Source organism: Sorex araneus, chromosome 3, assembly GCF_027595985.1.
Source record: "Sorex araneus isolate mSorAra2 chromosome 3, mSorAra2.pri, whole genome shotgun sequence".
Classification (NCBI taxonomy): domain Eukaryota; kingdom Metazoa; phylum Chordata; class Mammalia; order Eulipotyphla; family Soricidae; genus Sorex; species Sorex araneus.
In genome coordinates this window covers 86,286,464-86,305,188 of record NC_073304.1, presented here as the reverse complement: position 1 = coordinate 86,305,188, position 18,725 = coordinate 86,286,464, and the positions used below count along the sequence as shown (strand labels likewise).

The following is an 18,725-nucleotide window of genomic DNA, read 5'->3' as shown; positions in this document are numbered from 1 at the left end:
TGCATGCCATTCTCTAAAGAAGTGGTTTCAGTCTGACCCAGACTGGAAGTTGAGAGCCACTGCTCTGAAGGAAGTCAAAGAAACAGAACTTAGAACACTGTTTTCTAAGAAGCAACCTTCTGATAGGCATTTGAAAAGCAAGAATATGGGGCTGGAGCGATAGCACAGCGGGTAGGGCGTTTGCCTTGCACGCGGCCAACCCGGGTTCAAATCCCAGCATCCCATATGGTCTCCTGAGCACGGCCAGGGGTAATTCCTGAGTGCAAAGCCAGGAGTAACCCCTGTGCATCGCCAGGTGTGACCCAAAAAAAAAAAAAAAAAAAAAAAAAACAATGAAAAGCAAGAATAACACCTCAAATCCCTGAAGTAGAGTATCTAAGCAAGTACCATATCTTTAACTCAAGGCTATTAGGATACAAAGGCTATGGTATATAATTATATTACCAAATATGTTAAGTGACAAGTAAACTCAACGATTTGAATATGGGTTTTTCCCTTCTAAATGTTAAAGCAGTAAGAACTGATCACCCAATCAGAAAAGGGCATAATGAATAGCCTAATTTAGCAATATTAAGCTTGGACAATAACGTCTGTACATAGTAATTAACTATTAGCAGTTCCACGCTGAACCTACTAATATGAAAGTACTGAATCTCTGAAATGCTTACATTGCCTTTCATATCTTTTGGACGCCTCCAAACTATCTTGAGTTGGTCTTAGCAACAAAACCAAGCAAGTAGATGCTGATGGACTGGTGGCCAGTATGCCTTAACTAAAAAGAAATTTTTACATGAATTAATTCTGCCATATAAACTTAAAAACCTGCTCTTAATTGGCAGGTAAAGTTTTACTGACAGGAAAAGAACCTGTGAGGCCATCCATTCCTTTTGCTATAGAGTGCAGGCATACTTTTCCAGCTCATTCAGGTGAAATGAGAAGAGACAGATCTCCCAGATTTAGTTCTTTTGAATTGTTCAGTAGACAGCTATTAGTCCTGTGTCGACACCATACTAAAGGTATTCTGTACCCCTCCACCAAACAATTCATATAGAGAATATACTCCAGGAGGTGTAGTAAACATTCCAGGTCAGTTTGTGACTACCGACCTATCTCTTGTTTACACCATCAAAAAGGCTGGTACATTAGCTGTTTTCCCGGAATTTTTTTTCCTGGCAGTCACAAGAGGCGTGTGAAGAACCTGAGGGAGTAGTATCTCCATTAGGCTGCAGTTCTTAAGATCTCTCACAGGAAAAATCTGAAAGATTTAGTCTTTGGCATCTCCTACTCCATCGGCATTGATGGCAAACATAGCTTCTGCCTCAGGAAGACAAGGAGAATCGTAGATTTTGCAGATTCTGGTTTCCCCTCTTCCCTTCCTCAGGTATAGTCTGAACAAAAACAGAGCAAAGCACCAGTTCTTATAATTAAAACAATACTATTTATAGTAGATTTAAAAATATATACCTATATGTAAATTTCTAGAAGGACTCTGGGTTTCTTTCTGTTTTCATTAAGGTATTTCCAACCTGAATAAGTTATTATTTCTGCCCATATATTTCATGTGGAGTTTCCATATGAAATACACTCAGAGAGAAGCATATCTATTGTTTATATACATATTATTTCCTCATTTTAGAGCTCTTAATCCCTTTGTGAACTAAAAGCAAACACTCAAACCAGACAGGGTTAGATTTAGCAAAGACTTCTGGGCCTGATCACACAACAGTAGCTTTAGAGAATTTAGATGAAAATGTATTGCATCTTCATGTCTACTTCAGTAAATAGAACATTCGAAGATGAAGCAATCTATCCCATCACTTTACCTGGTTGTTGATGCATGAGCAATAATATTTCCTCCAATAGGTTTCTTAGGATCTGCGGCAAACATGGCTGCTCCATCTACTTGGGCTACCACCTGGTTGGTTATTACCACGGCTACCCCAAACTGAAGGGAAAAGAATAAGGGTCATTTTTCTGGGGCTGTAGACATTTGAAGAGCCTCATTGCCGCCATCCTTCCCCACTAATATCTCTCTCCATATCTGATAGCTGATAATACCAGGCTCCTAGAGTTCTTGCCCCTGAAAGTAGGTATGCTTTGTCCCTACCACACAACTTACCTCATCAGCAAGTCGCAGAAGCATCCTCAAAAATCTGGCCAAATGCATTTGCCTGGCTGAAAGCTCACCTCGACCCGAATAGTCTGTTCTGTAGAGGGCGGTGGCACTATCTACAATTAGCAGTGCGTACCTACATGGAACAAGGGCTCTATGAAGTCTAGCATATGCGTTTCCTCAGTAGCCTAGTTACTGTTGTAAATAATTTTAACCTATTTGTATTGCATTCATGTCTAAGACACCATACATTAAGGTAAGATTTCTAAGTAGGGGCCAACCATGGCCTTTTTCTTTTAGATACCAGGGATCAAACCCAGGACTTCATACATGCAAGGCAAGATTTCTATAACTGAACCACATCTTCAACCCCAGGTTTCCATACATGCTAAGAATGCACTCTACCAACTGAACTACATTCCTGGTCCCTATTGCTTCATTTAAAAAAAAAAAAAGATTTTTTTTTGGGTCCCAACCTAACCACAAAGCAGGATTGTTAACATAGAAACTGAAACTTCACTCTCCCATTTCTGCATCAAGCTATTATAATTTGAGTCAAACAAGTTATACCAGATTCAAGGTAAAGGTTCTAAAAGCACATTCAATGTTTTTTGCACATACCTGGACTCTACCATCATGGCTGATGCTTGATAAAGGAGCTGGGTCTGATGGTCTGTGTTGAATCCCCGAGCATATGCTACATTATCCAGCACATCACTGCCGGAGAGACCATACCTAGAAGAAAGCACATACTTAACTGCATGTAGAACTTGTATGAGACACTTATCTTTAACAAAATTATCTGGATGGATAGGTAAGAAGTGGTATTTAAAGAGCATAATTCCTTTTCTACTAGAAGACCAGGTAAAGTATGTAGAGATGACAGTTTCGGTTACTTTGGAGTAGGTCTACCTTGCAGAACTTAGGAAAAACCAACACCGTTCTTTGGGAAGTTCTGAATTCTACAGAATGAGTAATTCTCATATAAGTAAACAATGCTCCTCTGGAAAAGCCAAACAGAACAGGACAGAATTGGGATTGAAACAAAAATCCATATAAACTATTGTTATATAGAAACAAACAAAATTTTCATATTTTTTGCTTCTTGGGTCACATCTGGCAATGCTCAGGGATTACGCCTGGCTTTGCATTCAGGAATTACTCCTGGCAGTGCTCGGGGGACCATATGGGATGTTGGGAATCAAACCTGGGTTGGCCATGTGCAAGGCAAACGTCCTACCTGCTGTACTATTGCTCTAGCCCCAGGAACAAAATTTTAATTTTTCTTTTTGGGTCACACCCAGTGATGCTCAGGGGTTACTCCTGGCTTTACTTAGGAATTACTCCTGGCGGTGCTTGGGGGACCATATGGGATGCGATTGAACCCAGGTTGGCTGCATGCAAGGCAAATGCCCTATTGCCTGTACTATCGATCCGGTCCTAGAAACAAATTTTTTAAAGCAAAGACTCAATTTGTGAGGGTGCAGTGACAGTACAGCAAGTAGGGTACTTGCCTTGCATACAGCTGACTGGGGTTCAGTCCCAAGAGTCCTGCCATATATGATCCCTGAATGCCACAAGATATGGTCTGTCCCCCACCCCCAAAACAGTCAAAATTTATACAGGAAGTTCAAAAGCAGCAAATAAGCATATTTAATTTCTCAACTCATTTTTTTCCTCATGAATATACTTACGACTATATTATGAATCTATTATGTTAAATGAGTGATAAATCTTTTTGTTTGTTTTGTTCTTGGGTCACACCTTGCAGTGCTCAGGGGACCAGATGGGGTGCTAGGGATTGAACCTGGGTCAGCTGTGTGCAAGGCAAGTGCCCTACCCACTGTACTATCTCTCTGGCTCCTTTGCATTTAATAAAGGCAACAGATATCCTGTTTTCTTGGAAATTTTCTCACCTTTGAAATTGCTGCATAAAACATGAATGCTCAAGGCAGATTATGACAATTGTTCTCATTAAGAATACTATAAGCCCTGGATGTGTGTGCTCCCTCACCCCCCCCAACCCCCAAAAAATAATCTCCAGAAGGGAAAATCTAAAGACACAATAGATTAGAGGTTACCTGCTATTGGCAGTGGGAACAGGAAATAATGGCAAATCACTTCTCTCCCCACATCTCCCCTTTTGGGTCACACCCAGGGCTTACTCCGGGCTCTGTGCTCAGGGAGTACTCACTGTGAGGTTCCAAAGACCAAATATGGTACTGGGGATTGAACCAGGTTAGTCCCTATCGGCAGTCGTCTCTTAGCCCTGAACTCTCAATTCTGTTCCCTTGATCTTTCTTTTCCCCCATGTGTGTGAAGATAGTTTTTACTGAAACTTACTTAGAAAGTTGTGAGAGGAGAGAAAGGAGAAGTGTGTGTTCAGGAGAGAACAGTCTTCTCTAGAGTGGAAATGGCAAGCAAAGAAACAGAAGCGAGACATGTAGTTCAAGGGGGAACACGGGCTTGAAGAGCAAGCCTGTTCCATTGATCTTATGCCTACCCTTATGCCTGCAACATTTTTGGGGATCAGGGCAGGGTTTGGGCAACTCAGAGGCTAGTTCTGATTTGGTGCTCAGGGGAGCATATGTGGTGCTGGGGATCTGAAGCAGGGTTAGAGCCACCATAGCCAGGAACAAGGCAAGTTCCTTATCTCCTCCTGTACTGTGTCTGACCCTGCACTTAATCTTGAGTGATTATGGATTTACAATAAATTTTTTCATTGAAAAGAAAAAGATGTCCAGTTTTGTTCTTTCTCCCCCCAAAACAGTCACCTTTGGAATGTTGGGACAAGATTTATAGAAGATTTCTCACATGAGATCTGAAGACAGTGGTAGGATATAGTAAACTCAATGAACAAACATCTCACCAAGAATACTTTAGACTCTCAGTCAGATTTGAAGGAACCACACACAACTTCACGTATAAGCAACAGCTCAGGAACTGCACTGAGTTAAAACTGTTCTAAAGGATGTTTAAAAAAAATTAATATTTCCACATAAATTTGATAAGCTTGTTAATTTCTGCAGAAAAGCTTACTGAAATTTCAGTAGGGACTGTTGACCAAACAGTGCTTTTCTCTACTGAAGAAAGTCATTCCTCTGAACCACACACAGAACTTTGGAGTATGAAGCAATACGGTAGAGAATTTCAGACTGTGGCAGTCGCTTCAGAAACACATGCACCCATGTCTCTTACCTAATCCAGTAACTTACCTTTCAGCCACTGCTAGCAGACGTTCAGGCCTAAAAGTACCCTCAGTGTCAATGTACATGGCCTTTCCCTCACCGCCACCGCGATCAATGGGAAGCTAGAGAGAATACAAAGAATAGCTGAAATAGACACTAATTTCTTCACGACCACGACAGGCATCTACTCACTGCTACCTATAATGCAAAAGATACAAGCACTTAATTTTTTTAATTTTAATTTTTTTGGCTTTTTGGGTTATACCCAATGAAGCTCAGGGGTTATACTTCTGGCTCTGTACTCAGGAATTACTCCTGGCAGAGCTCAGGGAACTATATGGGATACTAGGGATCAAATCCAGGTTGGCCGCGTGCAAGGCAAATGCCCCATCTGCTGTTATTATCACCCTGGCCCCAAAGACACAAGCACTTCATTTTTATTTTTTATTTTTTGCTTTTTGGGTCACACCCAGCGATGCTCAGGGGTTACTCCTGGCTTTGCACTCAGGAATTGCTCCTGGCAGTGCTTGGGGGACCATATGGGATGCCGGGGATAGAACCCAGGTCGGCCTCGTGCAAGGCAAACGCCCTACTGGTTGTGCTATCGCTCCGGCCCCGAGACACAAACACTTTAAAGGGACATTTGCTATATATCCCAATATAGCAAAGTTGTAAAACATAAGCCTCACATGTGTGAAGTCCTAGGTTTAATCTCCAGCATCTCAACAAAAACATTTAAAAGAATAAAGTGGCAATCAAAAGTAGGGCGGAAAACATTCCCTTCTGACAGAAATTGTCACACCAGCATGTGAGGTTAGAGTTCTGCCAGAGTTGAATTGCTCAGATATGAAGTCCAAAGTAGAGGTTAAGTTCTACGACTGTATAAACAACACCAGAATGATCAGTTCTTGCAAGTGTACAAATACTTGGACAATCATTTACCTTAGCCTTAACAGATAAGGAACATTTATCCAACACCCAATTAATTTTACCTATACAGACAAAACAACACTCTACTGAGGAGAGTTCATCCCATGGGGGAAGATGGAAAGAGGTGGTCATAATTACTAAAGGGGACTGGCAATACTCCACGTACATTCCTACCTACTTTAAAGTATAAGCAAGAAAATAAAAATGTTGCTCGGTAGTGATTTAAGAACACTTGCTTTGGATGTGAGGGGTTTGACTCTAGTGCCAAAAAGAAAGAAAAGAGAAATGGAAAGGAAGGGAGAAGGGGGAAGGAGGGAAAGAGAAAAGAAAAAAATCAAAGACCTAAAAGTTCTTTAGGAGGGAGTCACAAGACTCTCTCTTTTAACTAATATACCATTCTAAAGGACAGAGAAAGAATCCTGTGTGCCTTTCCCTACAGATTCCTGCTGATTTGATTAGCTAGAACCTCAACAACTCACCTGACATGTTACAGCCAATGTATGACAGATCTGGGTCTTCCCAGTTCGGAATTCTCCAAACATTTCTGTGATTGATCCAGTCTCAATTCCTCCTAGAAGAGCAATAAGAAATATCTCTTAGTGTAATACAATGTTTAGAAATAATAGCACAGCGGGTAGGGCATTTGCCTTGCACGCGGCCGACCCGGGTTCGATTCCTCCGTCCCTCTGTTCCTCTCGGAGAGCCTGGCAAGCTACCAAGAGTATCCTGCCCGCACGGCAGAGCCTGGCAAACTACCCGTGGTGTATTCGATATGCCAAAAACGTAACAAGTCGCACAATGGAGACGTTACTGGTGCCTGCTCGAGCAAATTGATGAGCAATGGGATGACAGTGACAGTAACAGTTATATAAATGTCCTTGGATGGGGCCAGAGCAATATTAAAAATGGGTAGGGTGCTTGCTTTGTATGAGGCTGACCTAGGTTTTATCCCTGGCACCACATATGATTCCCAAAGTATCCCCAGGCATCCCAAAGATCCCTGAGCGCAGAGCCAGATTAAGTACTGGGCACCACTGAGTGTGACACAAAAACAAACAAAACAACGTCCTTGACATCATCACAAAGATGTTCACACTGTTTAGAAATCCAGTTTCTAACAAGGAGCTCCAGTGTTTGGGGGTGACCAGGAATATACTGGCAGTGCAGGTAACAAAGGGTAGAGGAAGAGCATGTGTGCAATGCTGGGAATGAAACTCAAGGACTTGTATATATATATATATACCAGGCATGATATACTCTCTTACTTTGAGCCATATTCCCTGCACCCTTCAACAACAGATTAGTGTATAGAGCAACATATACTAATCTATCTTGTAAGTGAACTTGGAATTGTCTTTTCTTTGGTTTTGTTTTGCCCCTGGGTCACACCTGACAGTGTTCAGGGTTTACTTCTGGCTCTATGCTCAAGAACTGGTCCTGGTGGGGGCTAGGGGGGGGCCTATGGAGTACTGGGGATTGAACCCAGATTGAAAGTATGCAAGGCAAGCAAGTTACCTCACAGCAAGGTATTATGGCTCCAGCCCCTAAACCAGGAATATCTTAATTAGATTTCCAACTTTATGGTAGGTTTCAATTTCTAGCACCAAAAAAACAAATAAAACCTCTATAACCAACTTTGTGGTAGAGTGACTTATAGTTATTTCTTTAGGCAGAAGAAGTTTACCTTCTGTATTCAATATAAAATGGGGCTGGAGCGATAGCACAGCGGGTAGGGCGTTTGCCTTGCACACGGCCGACCCGGGTTCGATTCCCAGCATCCCATATGGTCCCTGAGCACCGCCAGGGGTAATTCCTGAGTGTAGAGCCAGGAATGACCCAAAAAAAGCAAAAATAAATGAAATAAAATGAAGATTAAATTCAATTAGTAGATAATTTTAGTGTTGTGGGGCAATTTTTTTTGGTTTTGGCACTCTTTTGTGTTTGAAGGCTAGTCCCAGTCTGCTCATGGAGCCACTCCAAGTATTGCTCAATTACCATAAAGTACTGAGTTGGGGGCTGGATCAATAGCACAGCGGGTAGGGCGTTTGCCTTGCACACGGCTGACCCGGGTTCGATTCCCAGCATCCCATATGGTCCCCTGAGCACCGCCAGGGGTGATTCCTGAGTGCAGAGCCAGGAGTAACCCCTGTGCATCGCCAGGTGTGACCCAAAAAGAAAAAAAAAAAAACATAAAGTACTGAGGATCAAATTGCAGTCTCCTATATGCAAAGCATATGCCTTAACCTCTATCTCTTTGGCCCAGTTTTACCTTTCTTTTTTGTTTGTTTTGGGGATCACACCAGGCAGTGCCCAGGGCTTATTCCTCACTCTATACTCAGGGATTACTCCTGGCGTACTCGGGGGACTTTATGGGATGGACGTGGATTGGATTGAACCGGGTCTGCAAGGCAAGCATCGTACCCACTTTACTATTGCTCCAGTCCCCCAACTTTAATATTTTGAAAGACAGATCTTATTTCTTTAATGTGATTATCTATCTTAGCTCTCAACCACATCTAAAATGTTACTCCTATCCAAATATTTTAATTTTGTTCTAAGACCTGGACACTACACTGAGGTTTGTAACATATGAGAGGGGAAGATATACCTTGAAGTAGTTTGTCAAGCTCTTTGGAACCAGTGGTAATCTGTATGATCTCTGATCGCCGCTGGTGGAATTCAGTTGCAGTGGTGAAACCCATTGGAACTAACTTAGCTGCTTCAGTCTGGGAGAATTAAAAAAATGTCAGATTAATAAGCTTTGTAAAACAAGAACAAGGAATGTAATATCTAACGAATCTTCACGTGATTTTCTTTAAAAAAGACAAGGGCCCTAACCCACCGTACTATCATTCCGGCCCTCTCTATTTTTTATTACTATCACCCATGATTACATTCTTTCCACCATCCCTTCACTGTTGATGCTGTTGTGATGACAGGTGGTTGCATACATGACTAGCTAAGTGCATGCACATCGAGTTGTGGTTCCTGCACATTCAGCCACTGTGTTCACCCAGTTTTGCACTCCAATTATGCTTGTTGTGGGTTTACCTGAAACACCAAGTTATGGTTATAATCCTTTTTAGGGATCATGCTTCTTAGAGTGGCACTTGTACATCTCTTCAGTGTGGTGTGGTGTTCCCCTAGGCCATACCTTCTGTAGTGTTTAGATACACCTGGCTCCAGAAAGGCCAGAAATTGCTTATAGGAATCTCAGACAGCAGAGCTGTTAGGCTCAAACAGCAGTGCTTTTAAGAATCATAGTCAATATATGTGGTAACACCAGAATTTAATTTACTTGAGGATCATATGGTTGCAAAACAGGCATTCTAAGCCACTGTATTATTCCTCTGAGCTCTACATGTGTTTCTCAGCCTTTTCTGACTATAGCCCCTTCTGACTGTTTTCTTCCTGTGGTCACTCATCAGTTCCCTAGTCTTGTACTATGCACCCCATATTTAGTTGGTTTTTCACTTGTGGTCCTCTTGTAGTATCCTGGGAGTTCATAGGGGGTTTTATATAATTCCTAATCAGTTAATTTTCTGCATTTATCCTGCAGTACTTTTATAGTGTTATTATTCTTTACCCATAAAAGTTTATTTATTTATTTTGGCTTTTTTTTTTTTTGGGGGGGGGCGGTCACACATGGCGATCCTCAGGGGTTAGTTACTCCTGGCTCTGAACTCAGAAATTACTCCTGGCGGTGCTTGGGGGACCTTACGGGATGCTGGAAATCAAACCCGGATCAATCGCATGCCAGGCAAACGCCCTACCCACTGTACTATCGCTCCAGCCTTAACCCATAAAGGTTTATATAGTGTAAAGCAAAGTATTTTCAGGGCCAAAGGGGTTAAGGCACTTGCCTTGCATGTGGCTGATGCTAGTTAAATTCCTGGATCAGACAGTCCCCTAGGCACCACTGGGACCAACCCCTGAGCAATGAACAAGGAATAACCTCACCACCATCAAAACAAACAAACAAAAAGCCCCACTACATTCTCTTATGTTGATTTAAGTATTATCACCTGAATCCAATTTCTCTGTAAAAGTAATCTTCAAAAGCTAAAGAATCTTTGGCACCCAGATGAATTGTGCTGGGGTTTATAGTACCTATCTTGCAAGCATATAGTCTTGAGTTCATCCCTGGTGTCAATATGTCAAGTACAGTCCTGACAGTTCTGATGTCTGAGATCCCTGACACCTGTGGCAATATCCAGGCACAACACAGATTGGTCTATCCAAGTATCACAAAGGGATGTGAACATGGGCAAGCGCTGTGACTAAGATGTCCAAGTGCTAGGCTAGAGATGTGGAAGGATGTGTGTGTGTGTGTGTGTGTGTGTGTGTGTGTGTGTGTGTGTGTGTGTGTGTGTGTGTGTGTGTGTGTGTGTGTGTGTAAGTAGCTGGGGGGGGTGCGGGGCGGGGCTGCGGCAGCTCAAGAAGCCTCTACCCAATTTCCAGATTTGTTCCTGAAACCATCTTTTTGGGGAACAAAAATGGCTGAAGACCACTGCCTTTCACTGTAATCTATTTGTATCATTTCCACTGATAATTTCCTGGTTCACATAAGTAGTACCTACCAGAATTTTATCAGCTTTGGCTTCACTAATTCCCTTAATATTTATTAGCTCCTTCTTTGGTGCATAAGCAACTGCCTCCACCGTATGGAATCCAGCTTCTTCCAGTTTTTTCACATCATTGGCATTTATACCACATTGCTGCAAATGAGAAAAACCATGCATAAACTTAAGCTTCTGTTCTCTTATCTAATACAATATTTACTGACCCACTTCAAAGAGCTTTTAAAAAGAATTATATGCAGAAGTGTGCCCGACACATGAGGTACTTAATAACAATTTCTAACCTTTCAAAAACAATATTTTGGGGTTTTTTTTGGGGGGGGCAGGTGGCCCCACACCTTGGGTTACTACTGGCTCTGCATTTAGGAATTCCTCCTGGCGATACTCAGGGGACCATACAGGCTGCTGGGGATCAAACCTGGGTTGGCTGAGTGTATGGCAAGTGCCCTACCCACCATACTATCGCTCTGACTCCTATATTTCACTTCTTTTTTCTCTTTTTTTGCTTTTTGGGTCACACCCAGCAGTGCACAGGGGTTACTCCTGGCTCTGCACTCAGGAATTACTCCAGGCGATGCTGGGAGACCATATGGGATGCTGGGAATCGAACCCGGGTTGCCCACGTGCAAGGCAAACGCCCTACCCCATATATTTCACTTCTTAAAAGAAGGCACCGAAAGGTAGTTTCTCTGTCTCTCTAAAGCCTTTGGCCTTATTAGCCACAAAAACACTATCTCTGGGGAAGTATGACATTGGCTGGGATGTACATGTATTTTAGAGATGAGGGGAGGTTTGAGAGAAAAAAGAAAATAGTATTTTACCATAGGAACCATGTCTGAAATTAATATTTAAGCAATAAACATGTATAGACATAAGAATACCTTGTTTTATTTTGGGGACCATACCTGGCAGTGCTCAGGGGCTTGCTTTGGTTTTGTGCTTAGAATCAATCCTAGAGGGACTCAGGGGAACCATATAGGGCATTGGGGATCCAATCCAAGTTGGTTGCACAACAGAGCAGGTGCTCTACCCACCGTACTATCTCTCCTGCTCCTAAGAATACTTTTGAGATAGAAATTTTAACTTTATACTCTCATATTTACTGAGAACTCATTTAAGTAACTTTTGAAGTCTTAAAATTTAACTTTGTGCACACAGCTAACTCCAGTTTGATTTCCAGAACACCACCAGGAAAGCACCTGAGCAGAATCAAGAGTGAACCATGAGCACAGCTGGGATGTGGCCAAATCCAATCTCCATTCCCCTCCCCCCAACTTGGCTCATGAGCTGGGGAGATGTGCATGGTCTGCATTCAGGAGTATCCGATTTGATATCTGTTATTACATGCTTTCCTGAGAAACACTGGGAGTAGCCCTCAGTCATCACCAGGTATGTTCTCCTAAATACCCCACCTTCCCGCCCCAATTAGCATGTAATGGGAGGATTGTATGTAAAAAGGTATAAGAATAAGGCTTTCCCTGCAGCCCAAATCAGATGCACTTACACTGAACTAATATGAGTTTTGATGTTAAGTTAAACCAATGGTCAATGTACAAGCTTCAATTTCTCCCATATGATAGAAGACTCTAGTCCAGCATTCTAGTTCCAAAATTAGTAACATAAAATTAAGCATATACCTCTAATCGTGAAATAGGCTGTGGGCCAAAGCTCTCTTCTTCCACTGAAGTATCTGCATTTGCTTCAAGCTGCATCTGCATAGCCATTACTCAATGTTCAATACTGAAAAATAGAGAGGGCATCAGGAAGAAAACCAGAGAAAAGTGCAGCAAGCTTGGTATTACAAAAAAAATGAAATTACTTGATAAGATTTTTCTAATCACTGACTTACCTGTGCAAGAAAAGGAACAAACCTCTTACTAGCTTTCCTTCCACTTAGATCAGAAGAATCAGCACTGTATTTAAATATATCAACTATGTCCCCGTGCTTTATATTTTTTGAGGGTAAAGAGAAGTCTTATTATTATTTTTTTTTTTGCGCAACACGTGGCAGTGCTCAAGGACTGCTCCCAGCTTAACGTCTGGGGAAGCTCCGATAGCGCTTGATACTGACCTCAGGCCTCCCACAGACAGAAAGTGGTCCAGTCCTTTGAGTTATATCTCCTGCCCCCTGGGATTGATTTCTGGCACTGCCAAAAAAAAAAAAAAAAGGAAGAAAAATTTATTGGGCTAGGCAGAGAGCTCAAACTCAAAGGGCCCAACACCATACTTAGCCTGTGAGATCCCGGCACTGCCTGGTTCCCTGAGCACTGCAGGAAGAGACACTCACCACCGAGCTAGAAGCAGGGAATAGAACCTGAACATTGCTGGATGTGGTCCCTCAAATAAATTTGTTTTTTATTTATTTATTTATTTTATTTTATTTTTTTCTTTTTGGGTCACACCTGGTGATGCACAGGGGTTACTCCTGGCTCTGCACTCAGGAATGACTCCTGGCGGTGCTCAGGGGACCATATGGGATGCTGGGAATCGAACCCGGGTTGGCCGAGTGCAAGGCAAACGCCCTACCCGCTGTGCTATCGCTCCAGCCCCTAAATTTGTTTTTTAATAAAAATTTATTAAAATTGGGTATGGCTCTGGTGGCCTCCAAGAATGGCCAGTTGTGATCTCAACAACAATTAATTATGCTGGTCTTCTCTTTTTTTTGGGTCAAACTCGATGGCTCAGGGTTTTACACCTGCTCAGAGGTTACTCTTGGCTCTGCACTCAGGAATTTCTCCTGGTGGTGCTCAGAGGTCCATATGGGATGCCAAGGATCAAACCCAAGTTAGCCGCATGCAAGGCAAATGTCTTACCTGCTGTACTATTGTTCCTACTCCTAGACTGGTCTCTATCTACTGTCAGTTCCTATAGCAAAAGTTTCTTTCCAGCCATATGAACATAGATAGGATGTTGAAGATTTCCTTCACTACATTTTTTTTTTTTTTTTGCTTTTCGGGTCATACCCAGAGATGCACAGGGCTTACTCCTGGCTCTACACTCAGGAATTACTCCTGGCGGTGCTGGGGGACCATATGGGATGTTGGGAATCGAACCTGGGTTGGCCAAGTGCAAGGCAAATGCCCTACCCGCTGTGCTATCGCTCCAGCCCCTCCTTCACTACAGTTTGTTTGACAATCAGAATATATAAAGAACTCATTAAAATCTTCATGAAAGTGGAAAAACCCTCTGAGGCCCAATACGAAGAGCATGTTTCACACACAGGAAATCTGGTTCAATCTCTGGCACTGCCTGGTTCCCCAGAATAATCAAAAGTCACCCTGTATCTCAGGGTGATTAAAAAATAATAAAAATAAAATAAAATTAGCATTCTGAATAAGAAAAAGAGTAATGTGGAGTTCATGCCCAAATCAATCAGCTTAATCAATGGTGGAATAAATAGCAGTACTCCTACATTAAAAAAAAAAAAAAAAGGTTACCCCCAGCACTGCCAAGAGTGAACCCTGACCTGGAAACACTCCCAACCCCCACCCCACACAACCAAGTATGGCTCCAAACACAAAAACAGGGTAATAAAAAAGTAAATTAGCAGAAAAATAACCCAACAGAAAAACAGGTAAGAGCCTTTAATAAGCCAGTAGCAATAGAAAATACTCTATGGGGCAGATGGTGGTCAGGAGTGATAGTACAGCAGGTAAGGTGCTTGCCTTGCACCCACAGCCTTGCAAACACATCCAGGTTTGACCTCTAACACCCTATATGATCCCCAAGCCCCTCCAGGAGTGATCCCTGAGCACAGTCATTAGAAGTCTCAGCACCACTGGGTGTGGCTCCCAAACCAAAATAAACAAAAGAGATGAGATGGGGGTGTTCAGGGTGCTATAGCCATAGACTAGGCACTGTAGCACTGTCATCCCATTGGTCATCGATTTGCTCAAGCGGGCACCAGTAATGTCTCCACTGTGGGACTTGTTACTGTTTTTGGCATATTGAATATGCCACGGGTAGCTTGCCAGGCTCTGCTCTGTGGGTGGGATACTCTCGGTAGCTTGCTGGGCTCTTTGAGAAGGGTGGAGGAATCAAACTCGGGTTGGCTGGGGTTGGCCGAGTGCAAGGCAAACACCCTGCCTGCTGTGTTACTGTTCCAGTCCAGGCCATAGACTAAACAAAAAAGAAAACAGTAAACTGGTCAGTAAACGTGAACAGATGGTCAACCTGCTTGATGATTAGGAAAATTTAAATTAAAAGCAAAATACTAGTCTCTCCCACTATAATTTTCTAAAGACAGATAGGAGCAAGTGTCAGCAAGCAAGTGCAATAATTGAACTGAAACACAGCTGGCTAGAGTGCAAACTGGCCTCAAGTATGGGAGCTGAAGCCTGAGAAGGTAATCTCCCGCTGCTCAGGCTGCATATTAGACAAGGTGGGGCACCCAAATAAACACAGTGGCCGTTACTTATGTATAGTCAGGCAATCCAGTCACTGCACGAGAAGCCAGTGCAGGGGCTCCTTCCAGGCAGGAGAGGCCGTGTGGGGTGCTGACATTATTCTAGATCTTGACTGGATCCTGATCAACTAGGCTCCATTCATTCTGTGATCACTCCTGGGCGTCGAGTTACCCGGGTGGATTTTACCTTCCCTTCAGGGGTTTAAAAAACAAAAGCTCAGGGCTGGAGAGACAGCACAACAGGTAAGGAGCTTGCTTTGCATGCAGATAACGCGGGTTCATTCTCTGGCATCCCATATGGTCCCTGGAGCACCAGCAGAAGTGACTCCTGATTGCAGGGCCAGGAGTAACCCCCGGCGATTGGCCTAACCTCCCCCATCCGCGATAAATAAATAAATAAATAAAAACTAAGAAAGCTGGGGGCAGGGCACTTGCCTCGCAGGTGACTGACCTGGATCCAATCCCTGCCACCCCATATTGGCCCCGCCGCCACCAGGAGTGCTTTCTGAGCACGGAGACAGAATTGAGCCCTGAGCACCGCGGGGTGTGGTCTCAGACCAAAACAAAAGCAAAAGAAAAAAAAGAGACTCAGCAACTGGAGGTGGGAACCACGGAGGGGAGCGGGCTGACCGGAAACCCAGGCCCGCGGCCGACACGCATCGGTCACCGCGTGTGGGAGCATTTCGCGTACCCGCTCGGGTAAACGGGTTGAGTAAAGGTCGCTTAGGGGCCTCCCTGACGCGGAGACCCGGATCCGCTCGCGGGGCCAGCTGGGCCTGAGGACGCCCCTGCCGCGCCCCGCCATCGCGGTGCTCCTCAACGGCCCCTCAGGGACCCCACAAAACTTCCACACTCACCCGGGCCGCCGCGCAGCTGGCTCAGGGAGAGGCGCGCTCAGACGTGGGCCGACGGCCTGCGGCGCGCCCCGGGCCCGGAGGGACCCCAGACCCACTCGCTCGAGGCCGCCCCCTCTGCCTTTTCTTGGCCTTCCACACACAAGCCCCGAGGGCGCCAGCTCTCAACTGCGGGCCTCAGGGTGCGTGTCCGCCGTCTGGCCGCCGCCGCCTCAGATTGCCGGGAGCGCTCCCGGCCTGGCGACTTTCAGAAATCCCGCCAAACCCTCGGCACAGGCGCGGGCACCGGCACGCCCGCGTCGTCGGCGTCACGTCGCCCCCGCCCCTCTCGGAGCCGCCTTCCGGTTGCCTCCGCCGCCGCTCCCGAGGAGCTTGAGCTTGCGCGACAACGTGGATTGACCTCCTGGGTCCCACCATTAGTTTCCTCTGTGAAATCGAATTCAAACATGTGAGAGTTGCTGCCTTCGCTTGACCGGATTTAGGATCACAGGTTCCCGAGACGGTGTGGGAACCGGCCCGAGACTACATTTCCCATGGTGCACCGCGGGGCGGACGCCGCGCTGTAGTAGCCACGCCCCCCTCGGGAAAACGCTAGTAACCCCTGCAGGCCCGAGCCATTTGGTTTCTTGAGTCGAGTCCGGCGCTCAGCTCCTCCGCTCCTTCAGAGCTTTCGGCTGAGTTAACTTCCTTAAGCCAGGATCATTCGTGGCTCAGGAGGTGACGGAGTTTAGGAAATGGATAACGATGGGAAATAGAGGTCGTGGATAAGAAATAATTGGGGAAAAAAAGAGAAATAATCAAGCCATATAACTTTACTGACTGGAGATTTGCAAGACTCCAGCGGGAGGAGGCATTGAATTTGATAAGGTAAACATTGTAGTTTACTTGACAGACTGCCTCTGAGGGCCTGGAGCGACACATAGTTAAGTGGGCAGAACGCTCGTCTTGCACGCCTCTCACTCAGGTTCGGTTCCTGCTATCCCAAAAGGTTCGCCAGGAAAGATTTCTGAGTGCCGAACCAGGAGTAATACCGCTGAGCATCGCCGGGTGTAGCCCAAAAACCAAAAAAAGGGAAAAAATCTGACCTGTGATTCTAAACGGCGCGATGTGTGCGCGCGTGTTTAATATTCTAGTTTTAAAGGGTGAATATTAGTCTGGGAAGAGGAGATTGCGTTAAACAGTTGGTCAGGATAGTATTGTCTGAAGAGGGAAGAGGGAAGGATAGAAGAGGGACCGAGACTGAGAAGTTACATTTAGTTTAGGCTGTGATGAAGCTTAAGGATGAAGAGCTTTGTTCTTTATTCTTTTAGGTAATGATTGAAATCATTGAACATTGTTGAGCAGATAAGTCACATAAACTATTTTTTCCCCACCACTACTATATAAAAGTTCTCAAAATTTTATTTAATCCTCATTATTACCTTGTGGCATTGAGGGATAGATTTCAGATGTATGGGAATGAAGACACAAAACTGCCAGAAAGCTTTTGCAGTGTTTCAGGCAAGAAATGAACAGGCATTAGAACAATGTCAGAGGAGATTCAGGAAGTATTTTGGACTAGAATCACCCTAAATTAATGATCATAGTAGCACTTGGAGGCAATAATGAACTGCTTTCCATACCAAAGATGCCTAAATTTGTTTTCTGTTCGACAAACCCACATCCTCTCTTAGCTGAGTGAAGTCTTATGAATTTGACCTTCACTAAAATGACGTCCCTGTGATTGGATGTCAAAGGAAAGATATCTGTAGATGGGGCTGGAGCGATAGCACAGCAGGTAGGGCATTAGCATCCCATATGGTCCCCCCAGCACCGCCAGAGTAATTCCTGAGTGAAGAGCCAGGAGTAGCCCCTGTGCATCTCCGGGTGTGACCCAAAAAGCAAAAAAAAAAAAAAAAAAAAAAAAAAAAATTAAAAAACAAAACAAAACAAAAAACAAACAAAAAAGATATCTGTAAAGAATTGAAGCAAGTAGGAAAGTGAGAGTCGACATTTTGAAATGGTAAAGGACTTGGGGCTGGAGCGATAGCACAGCGGGTAGGGCGTTTGCCTTGGACCCGGCCGACCCGGGTTCAATTCCCAGCATCCCATATGGTCCCCTGATCACCGCCAGGGGTAATTCCTGAGTGCAGAGCCAGAAGTAACCCCCGAGCATCGCCAGGTGTTACCCAAAAAGAAAAAAAAAAAAAAGAAATGGTAAAAGACAGGAGGTGGGGAGATGACTCAAAAGGCTGGAACACATGCTTTGCATGCTGGAGCCCCAAGTTAAGTTCCCAGTATTCACATACTGCACACACCCCTGTCCCCAATCCCAGCAATGAGCCAGGAGCAGTCCCCAGCACTGCAGTTCTCCCTGCTTTAGGTCTACGAGATAGACATTCCTATAAATGTCCCCTTTATTTTTTCTGTTGGGCTGAAGCGATAGCACAGCGGATAGGGCGTTTACCTTGCACTCGGCTGACCTGGGTTTGATTCCTCCACCCCTCTCGGAGAACCCAGCAAGCTACTGAGAGCATCTCGCCCGCACAGCAGAGCCTGGAAAGCTACCCATGATGTATTCGATATGCCAAAAAACAGTAACAACTAGTCTCACAATGGAGATGTTACTGGTGCCTGCTTGAGCAAATTGATGAGCAACGGGATGACAGTGATACA

At 44.3% G+C, this 18,725-nt stretch overlaps 1 protein-coding gene across 2 annotated transcripts; it reads right to left on the bottom strand.

Annotated features, from left to right (window-relative positions):
* Positions 1–24: 24 nt before the first annotated feature.
* Positions 25–16,561, bottom strand: RAD51 (RAD51 recombinase). 2 transcript variants are annotated; one of them, XM_055132583.1, is made up of 11 exons: positions 16,074–16,561; positions 12,883–12,958; positions 12,449–12,551; positions 10,812–10,949; positions 8,840–8,957; positions 6,711–6,802; positions 5,329–5,423; positions 2,735–2,848; positions 2,120–2,249; positions 1,824–1,945; positions 25–1,388 (listed from the first exon to the last, which is right to left on the bottom strand). In XM_055132583.1, the coding sequence occupies exons 3-11, from the start codon at positions 12,533–12,535 to the stop codon at positions 1,265–1,267; spliced, it is 1,020 nt and encodes a 339-aa protein (XP_054988558.1). In that variant the 5' UTR covers positions 12,536–12,551; positions 12,883–12,958; positions 16,074–16,561; the 3' UTR covers positions 25–1,264. The 2 variants fall into 2 exon arrangements, with proteins under 2 accessions (XP_054988558.1, XP_004609628.1); XM_004609571.2 differs by lacking the exon at positions 12,883–12,958.
* Positions 16,562–18,725: the final 2,164 nt, after the last annotated feature.

Excerpts from the sequence above, each read along its gene's own strand:
- RAD51 (XM_055132583.1), bottom strand. The coding sequence starts at position 12,535 with ATGGCTATGCAGATGCAGCTTGAAGCAAATGCAGATACTTCAGTGGAA. Across the intron at positions 6,803-8,839 it reads GCTTGACAAACTACTTCAAG|GAGGAATTGAGACTGGATCA; the intron begins GTATATCTTCCC and ends TTGCTCTTCTAG. Across the intron at positions 2,849-5,328 it reads CTGCTAGCAGTGGCTGAAAG|GTATGGTCTCTCCGGCAGTG; the intron begins GTAAGTTACTGG and ends GCTTTCTTCTAG.